This window comes from Nymphaea colorata, chromosome 2 (genome assembly GCF_008831285.2).
Source record: "Nymphaea colorata isolate Beijing-Zhang1983 chromosome 2, ASM883128v2, whole genome shotgun sequence".
NCBI classification, from domain to species: domain Eukaryota; kingdom Viridiplantae; phylum Streptophyta; class Magnoliopsida; order Nymphaeales; family Nymphaeaceae; genus Nymphaea; species Nymphaea colorata.
The window spans coordinates 2,101,775-2,114,499 of NC_045139.1; the positions used below are offsets into that span (position 1 = coordinate 2,101,775).

The 12,725-nt window shown below is 35.8% G+C and overlaps 1 protein-coding gene across 3 annotated transcripts; it reads left to right on the top strand.

Annotated features, from left to right (window-relative positions):
* Positions 1-7,277: 7,277 nt before the first annotated feature.
* On the top strand, positions 7,278-12,722 carry LOC116247836 (uncharacterized). 3 transcript variants are annotated; one of them, XM_031620194.2, is made up of 9 exons: positions 7,278-7,651; positions 8,453-8,804; positions 9,574-9,607; positions 9,795-10,007; positions 10,910-10,999; positions 11,981-12,046; positions 12,151-12,242; positions 12,355-12,402; positions 12,520-12,722. In XM_031620194.2, the coding sequence occupies exons 2-9, from the start codon at positions 8,482-8,484 to the stop codon at positions 12,635-12,637; spliced, it is 984 nt and encodes a 327-aa protein (XP_031476054.1). In that variant the 5' UTR covers positions 7,278-7,651; positions 8,453-8,481; the 3' UTR covers positions 12,638-12,722. The 3 variants fall into 3 exon arrangements, with proteins under 3 accessions (XP_031476054.1, XP_031476053.1, XP_049931939.1); XM_031620193.2 differs by lacking the exon at positions 7,278-7,651 and having other exon boundaries at positions 7,666-8,804; XM_050075982.1 differs by lacking the exon at positions 7,278-7,651 and having other exon boundaries at positions 7,666-8,804; positions 12,485-12,583.
* The last annotated feature ends 3 nt before the right edge of the window (positions 12,723-12,725 follow it).

The following is a 12,725-nucleotide window of genomic DNA, read 5'->3' on the forward strand; positions in this document are numbered from 1 at the left end:
AGAATGGCAAAAAATGATCAATTTGTAATTTTTTTTATCATAAACGTGGCCTTAATTCTTTAGGGGTCGTTCGGTAATAGGAACTACAATAAAGTGTTTCATGAACATGTTCCAATCTTTTAATGCAGATTCATGGAACACTGTGTTACAATGATTTTTTTTTTCTCTTTATGGTAAATTTAATGATGGTTTTAATTCATTTCTCTTTACTACAAACACATCATTTTCAATTCTGAAATCAAAATTTCTGACTATTAAACACAACAAGGAGCTAGAATTGGAATTTTAATTCAAATTCCAAATCCAATTTGAAAGGAAATTTTGCTTCTAAAATTTTAATTCTAAAATCAAAATTCAAGGTCTTCAAGTGCCATCTTAGAAAAATCATTCAAATATTGACTTTTCCAAATGAGACATGCACCCACTTCATGACTTAAATAGCTTGGCCCACAACATTAACCTCTAGAAACAGACAATCCTGAAGAAATTTTGATAGCAATGTAAATGCACCATATTTTGTCAACATCTTATTACTATGCCATATTTTGTCTAAAACATTTTGAACATAATTTTAAGTGTTTTAAATTTTATTCTTGGGTTGGAACAAATTTTATGTGCTTGGTGTATGCAATTGCCCACAACAGCCAAACGTAGCACCATAAATTCTTGGCTCAGATCCAAAACAATGTTTCATTGTTTAAAAACATGTCTGGATCCGACATCCGCCTGAAATGGACTTTACATTTTAATTGGACTTGGATGCCGAACTGCATTAACCGCAGGTCAATTATTAATCAGCAATTCCAACAATTTTTCAATATTAATCTAAAAAGTTGGATTATTCAACAATAAATTACATGATCATTGATCACTCTATTATCATGCCTAAATTACTGAAATGCCCAACTATGATTTTTGTGTGGCCTCATATTTCATTGTTATCATAAACCCATTGGCCAAGTCAGATTTTCTTTTTTTTTTTTGGAGAGGCACTCACAACCTTTAATACTTAAACATGCAGTTACATGTATAACAAAGTAAATATCAAACGATTTTATTGTAAAAATGAAAGAAAATTAAGAAGCTGGTGTGGGCAATTGCCCACACCAGCCCATATGTGGCTCCGCCACTCACAAACCCGGTTTTTGTTGATTCTGATTTTACTCATATTTTCCTAAATAATCTGTGTTCACCTTGTGATTTGGTATACCAATTGGACCATTGGATCCGAACATTCGTAATTTAATACATGCTTGTACTCTTTGAAAGGATCTAGTATATCCGACCACGATTGAAGAACTTGTATCCGGTAATTTATAAGATTCAAATTGCATGTTCCGTTTCATCGCTAAATGACAAAGCTTAAAATCCTATGCTTATCACACCATGCTCGTTGATTTTGAGTTTGAGAGAAAAGAAAATGAGTTTTTAATATAATTTCAATCCCTCCGAAAATGGAAAGATTGGAAAGGAAATGAATAGATGATCATTCTCTTTCCTTGCTTCTCCTTTCCCTCCCCATTCCCTTCTCTCTGCTTTCCCTTCCTTTTTCCTTCCATCCATTCCTTTCTCTTGGTCCAAATATAGAGTTAAGGACCAATAAAAGAAATAAGGGCTTCTGCTCTTGCTCGGGTAGTAAGATTAATCTTTTTCTTCATCCAACAACTAAATATCATTTAATAAATGTAGAATCGGACTCCATTTCCCATTTCTTGAAATAGCAAATGGACCAAATGTTGAGGGGTTTGGCGGTTGGTTTGCATTGGTAATATAGTCTCAGCTCCCCTGGCAATTTCATCTTTTTTTGTGTTCTCCCTTCACTATTTCCGTCCTTGATAGCATGGAGGTTTGTTTCTTTCACTGTCACAAAAAACATGTTTTATTGGAAAAAAGCACATATAATACGGTAAAACACAATCAGCCGTATAATACCTGTTTTATTCCCGTCTTTTTAAAAAAACGTCAGAAAATTAAAAAAAACATGTATTATACCTGTTTTTTTGTATTTTTTCATATTTTTATGAATTTTTATAATTTTTAGGATTTATTAAATGTTTTAAATTTTTTAAAAATTTGCCGAGATTTTCTCGTTTTATTTCCGAGATACACAACTTTGTTGTATTATACCCGTCTTTTTCCTCGTCGTATAACACCCATACACATTTTTTGTTTTCATAGTTGAATTCCAGTCATCTTCACCTTTGTTCTGTATTACTATGGTCACAGATAGAAGATAGAGTTTTGAAGCTGCAAAACCAACTCATGAGAAGACGGTGGGTTTTTTATGATGTATCGAGGGATTTATTTGACACCATGTTGTTATTGTTTCATGAATATGCCCAAAACTTTGATACGTATTATGTGTTTCATCACTGTCACAGCTCCCCTGGCAATTTCATCTTTTTTTCCGTCCTTGATAGCATGGAGGTTTGTTTCTTTCACTGTCACAAAAAACATGTTTTATTGGAAAAAGGCACATATAATACGGTAAAACACAATCAGCCGTACTTTTTAAAAAAACGTCAGAAAATTAAAAAAAAACATGTATTATACCTGTTTTTTTGTATTTTTTCATATTTTTATGAATTTTTATAATTTTTAGGATTTATTAAATGTTTTAAATTTTTTAAAAATTTGTCAAGATTTTCTCGTTTTATTTCCGAGATACACAACTTTGTTGTATTATACCCGTCTTTTTCCTCGTCGTATAATACCCATACACATTTTTTGTTTTCATAGTTGAATTCCAGTCATCTTCACCTTTGTTCTGTATTACTGTGGTCGCAGATAGAAGATAGAGTTTTGAAGCTGCAAAACCAACTCATGAGAAGACGGTGGGTTTTTTATGATGTATCGAGGGATTTGTTTGACACCATGTTGTTATTGTTTCATGAATATGCCCAAAACTTTGATACGTATTATGTGTTTCATAATTCTGCCCAATGTTTAGGCTGCATGAACAGTTTGATATTGTTGCTGAGTGGCTTTAAAGGGTGCGTTTGGGTGATTCGAAGGCAAAATGAGGTTTAACATGTATTTGGATGATGATCAAAACTGGTTTTTGTTAGAAAACATTATTTTCAAAAGAGACTGATAAGCTTGTGCATACCATCATGTTGTTTCGTCCAAAGGGAGTGAGTATTCCATCTGAATCAGGTGAAGAAGAAGGAGAAGGAGTTTCCAGTCTCAGTTGGCAGTCCTGTAAGGTGGTGAAATTTTCTTGGGCTCTCGCCTTCTCTTCCATTGGCACTGAAGTTGGGATTACTGGATAGTTGTTCATTTTGGTTCATTTCTGGAGTTGTTAGGATTAATGTGTTGCACTTGTTTTGCTCTTGGCTTTTGGATTTTGAAGTTGTGAGTGTTGGGTAGTTCTTAAATTTATAATTTCTTGAGTATGCTAGGCTCAAGATATTGAAAGAAATGGTGAGGGAGATACTAAAGGCCCAAGTTCATCTTGTTCTGAGCCGAAACGCCATTTTTTGGGCATGGGTTTTGCAGAGAAGACGGTGGAAAAAGCTATCAAACAAAACGGTTAGGGATCGGGTTGAGATTACTGAAAATCTCAGGTCCGATCATCCTTCTGTCGGGCTTGAAAACCACAGTTAGGAACAGTGGCAGAGCCAGAAATTTCTGCTTAAGGGATACTCTTAGTTCAAATTCCAAACTTTGAGCTACTCTCACATGTAAAAACAACAAAAAAATAATGAAGTACCAATACATAAACAGAACAAATTTTATGTGTTTCGTGCATGCAATTAATTGTATGCAACAGCCACAATGTAGCTCCGCCACTGGTTAGAAAATCTATTGGTTGTTTAAGTAGAGGGCCATACAAACTTAGAGTTTAAAATAACTTCAAGTCTGATATCTAAGGCTGTCAAACCCACCCTTAGATTAGATTAAAGCTCATTAAGCAATCTTATAAGTATACACACATCTATGAGAGTGTCTCCCAAAAAATCTCTCCCCGTCCCTCCCACCCTTCCTCTCTCTCTCTCTCTCTCTCATATTCATTGTCACAAAAAACATGTATAGGTATAATGTGGCGAGGAAAAAGATGAGTATAATACGGTAAAATTGTATATTTGAGGAATAAAATGAAAAATTTTAAAACATTTAATAAATCTTAAAAATTATAAAAAAATAAAAATTAATAAAAAAATAAGAAAAACGTAAAAAATAGAGAAAACGTATAATACAGGTATTATATATTATACATATTTTTTTGTTTTTTAGCATTTTCTAAAAAACTTGTTTTTTTAATGTTTTATACAGCTGATGGGTATAATACGGTAAAATTGTATATTTGAGGAATAAAACGGAAAAATTTAAAACATTTAATAAATCTTAAAAATTATAAAAAAATAAAAATTAATAAAAAACAAAAAAATAAGAAAAACATAAAAAATGGGGGAAAACGTATAATACAGGTATTATATACGTATTTTTTTGTTTTTTAGCATTTTTCTAAAAAACTTGTTTTTTTAATGTTTTATACAGCTGACTTGTTTTTCACGTTTTATACGCTTTTTTTTAATAAAACACGTTTTTTGTGACAATTATATATATATATATATATATATATATATATATATATATATATATATATATATATATATATATATATATATATATATATATATATATATGCTTTTGAATTGAATATTGGTCCCACTCCCTTTGCATAAACGTAAAAAAAAGCTAACTGGACCCATGCCACAGCAAATATGGTCCAAAGTCAGAGGATCAGATTCTATTGTCCATTGAAAGGACTAATTCTGATTCTTCTACTCACTTAATGGCAAAGTTGAAGGCGAAAGGGACACTACTTTATGGTCATTTGTCATGCCATTTCAATTTTCCTCCCTTGGTTACTTGGTAAACAAGAAACTGTTTCAATCCAAAGGCTTACTACTTAGGGCTTCTTTGGTTCCTTGTAAATGAAAATATGTCAGACACCTTGCTTTCATCCAATCCAAAAGATATAACATACTTTGCAATAAATTATATGTTTTCTTTACAAAATGTTATCTTATGTACCTTCATTATCAAATATACTTTTCCACTGCAGTAAAACCTCTTTTGAACATTGGTAATCAAATTTATGCTTTACATGTAGGAAATTTTGTATTTGATGATGCCTTTTGGCCATAATCTCAAAAAGAGCCTATTGGTTTTATTTTTTGCTAACAACTGCCAACAGGCAACAGGGGCCTGAGATAGTGAGACTGTTTTTTGTTGGAATATTAGAAAATTTATGTTTTCTAACTTTTCTTTTTTGTGAAGAAATATTTCCACTTTTATATGAAATTACCATCGGTATCATTTTTTTTTCTACTGGATTAGCACTTTCGATCAGAGTTAGGGGCAATCTTAAATATGATTCCATCTGTGTTTTGATTTCTCCTTTCCTCTTTCTGATGATATCCAAATATCCATATCCATATTTTGAAAGTTGTGGTTAAACCCATGTCTCAGGTCAGGGCAGAGCCAAGGTAGGGCTCGCATGGGCCCTTGCCCCACCTCAAAAAATTTTAAAGAAAGAAATTACATATAAATTTTTAAAAATTTTACTTGTTTGTATAAAATTTTGAAAAATGATATTTTGGCTCTAGTCAAAATTTAAAAACTTTAATTCTTCCCCCTCCCCATCATGAAAAATTTTTAGCTCTGCCCCAGTTTGAGATTAAGTCTGGGCTCCAAGTCTTGCCGTGACCAGTACTCAGTACTCAGCCCGACTCAGGCCCGAAAAAACATGACCCAAGCAAGCCTGGGTGGGCCCGATAAGCGCAGATGGGCCCAATAACAACCTTTTTTTTATTTTTTTAGTTATATATATATATATATATATATATATATATATATATATATATATATATATATATATATAACATTTTATTATTTGTATGTATTACATTATATTAAAAAATATTTTTTTAATATAATCGGGCCGGGCGGGGCTGGGGCTTGAGTTTTTTGAATCCGGTCAGGCCTGGCCTGGGCCCGACTAATTATCGGGCCAGACCGGCCCGATGTCCAAGCTTGTTTAAGTTCTACACAAGTTGGTAGGTTGGTAAAAGCTGATTCTCAGTTTGATTTTTCGTGCGCTCTTCGTCATATTCCCAAGCAGCCTTGAACCTCGAGGGCATAATCACCTCCTTCTAACATCAGGAAACAGGAACTTAGATCCATGTCTTGTAACACCAAAACCTTGTTCGATCTATTTGGATTCGGATCGACCTGAAAAATTGATCCGGTCATGTCACATTCGAATCCATTCTGGGACCTCATCAGAACCCCGTTGGCTCACGCCAGCGACTGGACCCTAACGACCAATGGGTCCTACGAAATCCATGTTCTAGAAACAACGGAAAGAGCGGATCCATAAACTTTATCCAAGCAATATCCATGCCCATTTGTCCAGTAGAAAAAGGATGTAAATGGATCTGATGCAAGATCCATATCTTCTTACTTTTGACTGTCTTGAATTCAATAGGTATCTGAATATGTACGTTTGTCTCATGGGTCCGGCACATTTGAACTTGGATCCGCAGCCAAGCAACCGCCCTCTGACCACCCAATGATACTTACGGTCCCAACTCAACATCATCATCACATGACCATTGCCATCATCATCATCTCATCACATCTTCCATGGTGTTTGTCAAATCTGAGACCGTCAAGTTTGGATTTGAAATTCAACTCAAACCCAAATTCGATGTCACTCAAACACTCCAAAAACATTGTCTCTGGATATCATATCGACTAATACACATTGGCCTATATCAGCATTTTATATCAGATATGCTGAAACGATGCGTACCAGCCGATACTGGCAAATGAGATTCCGATTTGGATAATAATGTTACCGATACGTTGAAGTTTAGATCCAATATCCAACGTATTTAACTGATCCATATCCGAACCATTTAGATCCGGGCCATGCCACCAGAACAAAACCGTTTTCCTTCCCTTTAGATTCTCCGACCAATCAATTTTATCCTCTCAACCGACACCATGTAAGAGGACGCGTGGCGGTGACATGAAGAAATAACTAAAACGCATTTTTTTTTTCTACCGCGTCTTCCATTTTCGATGTTTGACATCAAGGAACAGTTCAATGTCAAGCCCCACTGATTTTGCTACCAGTTGTCGAAGGCAAAGCGAACGTTTGTATCAAATTTGAAATAGAAGCAAAAAGAAAGTTGGACAAGAAGGAGGTAGAATCATTTCTGGTTCATAAATCATCAATCAACCATTTCAATCGTAATATTTTAGCCAATTTGAGAGAAGATTTATTCGTCATAAACAACATCAAAAGTGGAGATCTCAGATCAGTTCATTTTTCTGCCGAATCCATTTCGAATCATTGTATTTGAATTGTTCTGACAATGAGTTATGGTTTGGGGATTAAAAGTTTGGAGACTTGTTCCTCGAAGTCAACAAAAGGTTAAGGACATGTTTTGCTTCTGAATTGAGGAATAAATAAATTGACGGGCAAAAAAAGAAAAAAGGATTATTGGTTCATACTTGGTGTGTGTTCCAACTTCTAACAAGAGAGAGAGAGAGTCTTACACTCAAAGCATACTTTTGAAGCGAGAGAAGCAAAGCATCTCGTTTTACACCACCTCAAAGTTCCAGTTTTCGATCGGTAAGCACGCTCTTTTGCTACCCTTTTTTATGGTTTTCTGTTCTCTCTTTTGCGGGTAACTGTATGGGAAACGTGATGGACGACACGCCCTGAATTCCGGGTTTCTTCAGATTCCTGTAACGTTAAGAACAGGAGTACCTCCATTGGGTTTCACCTGTTTCGCTTTCCCTAGTGTCGGTTTCTGCATTTATGGTGGAGCCATTAGTGTTACCTTAGCATGGAGCTTGCTGCTTCATGATGGGGGTCTAGCCGTGGGTGGCATTGATAGATAAGATTCGCTTGTGTGGTGTTCGCTTGATTTCTCAGTCTGTCGTGGGCAGTTGGTGCTTCATTGGGTTGTTCTTGGTAGAAGTGTTCTTTTCTGAAATGGGCTTCGAATTTTCAGGAGATGTGAGATAAAATATTGTGATTTTTCTCTTTGGAATTTGTCGTCTCCATCAGTCAGTTTTTTAATGAGTTTTGTGTTTGTTGAGTTTTTGGTGTGTAATTTTTGTTGTTGAGTGATTTCTTGAATTAATGCGTCTTTGTTTTTGTTGAAGCATTTGCCTTTGGGTTGACGATGTTCTTTCTTTCTTGCTTTTGAGATTTCGAAGTGTTCCTTCGTCAAAAATCTTGTAAAAGATCAGCAATGTAAAATTTCTGATGCTTCTCCTAGTTTTCAACGTAGAAAAATTGTACTTTTTGCGGCCTTTTAACGAACAGGCGTTCAGTGGTGTTTCTGAAGAATGGGGAGTGTGAGGAGATCGATGAATAAGGTTGAAGTAAATGAGAGTTACTTCAAGTTTACTATGAATTATACAGGTTCTCTGAAGGCTACTTGGCAGCCAGTAATGACGGCTAACACAACCAACTTCGAGTACTGGATGCATTGGCAAGTTTTTTTATGCGCAATATGGATACTTCTTGCGATGTTTGTGGCCTCAGTTTTGATTCTGAAGTACGACGCATCATATAAACTGCGGGGCCGAGAAGCAGATTCAGATGGACAAATGGATGATTGTTTGTACGCTGATGAATCTTGGAGGCCTTGTTTAAAAGAAATCCATCCTGCTTCCTTACTGATATTCCGGGTTGTTGCTTTCTGTTTAATGGCGTCTCTTCTCTCAATCAACATCATTTTGGACGGAGCAGATATGTTCTACTTCTACACCCAGTAAGTTGATTCTCCAAGTACAGTGTCCGATGTAAATAGGATAATAAATTGCCCAAATGGGAGATGGTGTGGGAACGAACTGCATTCATGCCAATGAAGCCCAATCGCAGTCAATGATTAAAGTGGTTTTCTTCCTGAAATTATAATCCTGAACTTGGATTTTTTCAGAAAGTAACTGAATACAGACATCGAGTTATACGCCTTGAAGTTAAACTAATTCTACGGATACTTTTTTATTTTATCCCTGTAGCATTTAGTACCTCTATGAAGTTATTTGTAATATCATGCTTCCACTGTGAAGCCATTACTTGGCTCCCTCAAAAATATTGTGTGAAAGCCAAAACTTATTCCAGCGACAACTCTTTATGAGCACAATACATGTGCTGTGCTGCTATTATTTGTACTTGTCCTTTCTGATGCATTCACAGGTATGCTATTAACTTCCACACAAACATTTCGAAATGGAAAACATGGTAAGAAACTGCTTTGCTGTTATTTGTACTCGTCCTTTCTGATGCGTTCACAAATATATTATTGGCTTTCATACAAATGTCTGGACAATTTGGATTGGGAAGCGTAATAAGAGACTTGAAAGATCAGGACTAAAAACAACTTGTAGAACCATCGAACATAACGTTGACTTGCAACTCTTGGGTGATACTATCCTATTTGATCAGTAAAACCTTTCAAAAATCCTGCAGTGTAGAAACTGTGTTTCAGATATCATAAATTGTAACATCATATTTTCTGTTTATTTGGTGCTGAACAGGTGGACATTCACTCTAGTGACAGTTTACTTTGGGGTAATTCATTTTCCTGGAGCTACTCTCTCTCTTTCATTCCTTCTGGAAATGATGTAATGATTCTTCTGAAATATGAGCACGTTTTGCTCTGTGCAGTAGTTCCTGATATCTCAGTGAATTAGGTTCTCACATATTATGTTTAGCAAGCACAGGGGTTTGATGACTTGTCTCCTTGCTTGACTTGCAGCTTGGATCTGTGTTATCCATGTATGGCTGCTATCTCACTTTAAAAAAAGGGGGTAATGATGCTGACCGTTTCAAGGTGGATACTGAGAGGGGCAGTTATGTTCCTCCTGTAAGGGGGTGCAATGGAAGTATGGCTGCAAACAGTAACCACGGAGAAAGAAACACTCGTGAGAAGGCTGGGATCTGGGGTCACATATTTCAGGTTATGTTTCAGGTGAGTACTTGTTAAGCACTTGATAAGCAGTCAGGTTATGTTTCAGGCTGGTACTTGTTAAATACTTGATAAGCAGGGTGAAGTTAGAAAATTCCAGGCCCATTCTCATTCGATTCCTTTTTGTTAGTTTATATATATATATATATAACAATAAAATTATGCACAATATAAGGTCATGAAGATGCTTTAGAATTTAGGCAAATGTTAAGCACAAAAATATTCTCAATTTAAAAAAAGTAGAAGCTATAAATACACGTATGCCACCGATTTGAAGTACTTAGTTTTTGGAGATTGGACTCTCCTGAAGTGTTGATGTTGGTGTGTCATTTAGTTGCCAAATCGACCTAATTTTTTGCTTCTGGAAATTCTCAACTATGTTTTTCATGTTCAGAAAATCAATGCCATGAAGGTGGATCTTGCTGTGTCTCAAGTTGACTTGACTATTAGCTGAGGCCTCAACATCCAGGATTGGGATTTTGGTTGCTATTACACATATTTGCTGCTGTAGATGCAGTATACCTTCATTTATCAAGTCGTTCTTAATTGCTAGTCTATCAAGGGACATGGTATGAAAGCAAAAATGGGGTATCCATGTGCACAGATGGTGTCTCTGGTGCCATGTCTTTTTTTTTTTTTTTTCCAGACTCTGTTTCAGAATCCAGCCCCTTTTGACTTGTTTTGCTGGGTAGCTGTAGAGCTGCTTGTTTCAAACTGACCAAGTGTTAGGATATTGTTTCTGATGTCCTTATTTTGATTGAACAAAAGTTCCTTCTCAGCATTCTAGCGATAGCATAATTTGTTGTTTTTTGTAATTTTTTATTCTTTGGTTCTTGGTTTAGGGGACACTCTTTCTTCTGCAACAATCACATGAATGATTTAGGTTCTGTTTTGATTTTTGACAGACAAGTGCAGGAGCTGTGATGCTCACAGACTGTGTTTTTTGGTTCATCATCTTTCCATTTCTCACTGTCAGAGATTATAGCTTAAATTTTGTAAGTGTTCCTTTTAACACACAGTTAATTTCCATGTCTTTAATGAATTACCTCACGTATTGAGATGCTGTGGCTCATAACTGTCTTATACTGGATGCTGTTTGTTCAGCAACTAAATGCCAAGAGCCGAATGAGTAGAAGGGCTTTGATATCTACAAGCATAAGGATGTTGTAGCTTGTTGCGGTGGAAGACAAACGTTCTCTTATAGTAATCCCTAGTGTAGACTTACGTTCATAAGACTCTTGGAACAATCTTAAATAGTAATTTTCCTTGTTCTTACTGGCTAAAAAGATATCGTGGAAAAGGAGTCAAAGTTTCTGATTGCTGATAGCCTGATAATGTCATTGGAGAATATATGCACTTAGAGATTACATCATGCTGGAGAACAGGCGGATATTTCCGAAGTGGATATCTTTGTGGGAAAAGGGTACTGAAAAGGAGTAATTATTTTCAGTATGTTCTTTTACTGATTGAATAGGAATATCAAGATCACTTTTGGGTCCTTTGTGAGGGACACTGTTTGTTCTTGTTAACAATCACATAGACAAGGAAGATAGCATGATGGGCTATGAAGCAACTTGTATATTTTGCCAATTCAACTGCTACTGCGTTGTAACTTAAGGAAATAAATAATATACGTGGCTACAAACGCAGACTTCGTTAAAATCACAATCTGAAGGGACACACCAGATATAACTTTTTCTACAGGATCTTATTTTACATGTTGCTGAGCGTCTTGCAAATTTATGTTGAGCAATCAAAAGTAAGGCAAGAAATAGGGCAGAATCTTAACAAAGAGATTTTGTAAGTTTGAGACCAAGTAGTTGGCAGTTTGACTTTGTTCTTTCTTGGAGGGAAATAGTTGGTAGATAGGCATGAAAAATTTTCTGCAGTTTTAATGGGAAATATGCCCTAGTTTGTTGATATTTCATTTGAGAGGTCTATACAGACTACATAACCTATGCTACAATTGTTTGCAGTTCATGGTCAGTATGCACTCAATCAATGCCGTGCTCCTTCTCATTGACACTTCAGTGAATTGCATGGTAAGTTTTGCTTCCATAAACAGATAAATCTCCTGTATTGTCCACTAGATGAACTTGTCTCTGGAGATTGGAGTTGAAGCTTTTGAACTGGTGTCCCCTTCCAGCGGTTCCCATGGTATCGCATTGCCTACTTCATGCTATGGACTTCTGTATATGTGATCTTCCAATGGGTTATCCATGCCTCTGTCTCTTTATGGTAGGTCTTCTCCATTTCCTCTCTGTACATTTCATTTGTCTGACTATCCTTATATGTGTTATATTGCGTCTCATTCATGGGACACTCATATCTGTGTCTTCCTCTATTACAGGTGGCCATACCCATTCCTTGACTTATCATCTTCTTGGGCTCCTCTATGGTAATTTCTAATATCTCTTTCTCTCTCTTTTCACACACACACACACACACACACACACATATGGAGCTTCCCACTTTCTAAGATCTCTTTTTCTCTTTCTTTCTGCTCAATTGTCAGGTACCTTTTCGTTGGCTTGCTGCACATCCCATGCTATGCATTGTTTTCCTTCATTATAAAGGCTAAGCATTACTTCTTTGCAAGATGGTTTCCTCAATCATATCAATGTTCAAAGTGATACGTCCAGAGAAGTGGAGGGAAGGCCTTTTGGTCGGCTGTTGTCTTCCCTAAGATAGCATTTATTACGGACATCAGATATAAAGTTT

Excerpts from the sequence above, each read along its gene's own strand:
- LOC116247836 (XM_031620193.2), top strand. The coding sequence starts at position 8,377 with ATGGGGAGTGTGAGGAGATCGATGAATAAGGTTGAAGTAAATGAGAGT. Across the intron at positions 8,805-9,573 it reads ATGTTCTACTTCTACACCCA|GTGGACATTCACTCTAGTGA; the intron begins GTAAGTTGATTC and ends GGTGCTGAACAG. Across the intron at positions 9,608-9,794 it reads TAGTGACAGTTTACTTTGGG|CTTGGATCTGTGTTATCCAT; the intron begins GTAATTCATTTT and ends CTTGACTTGCAG.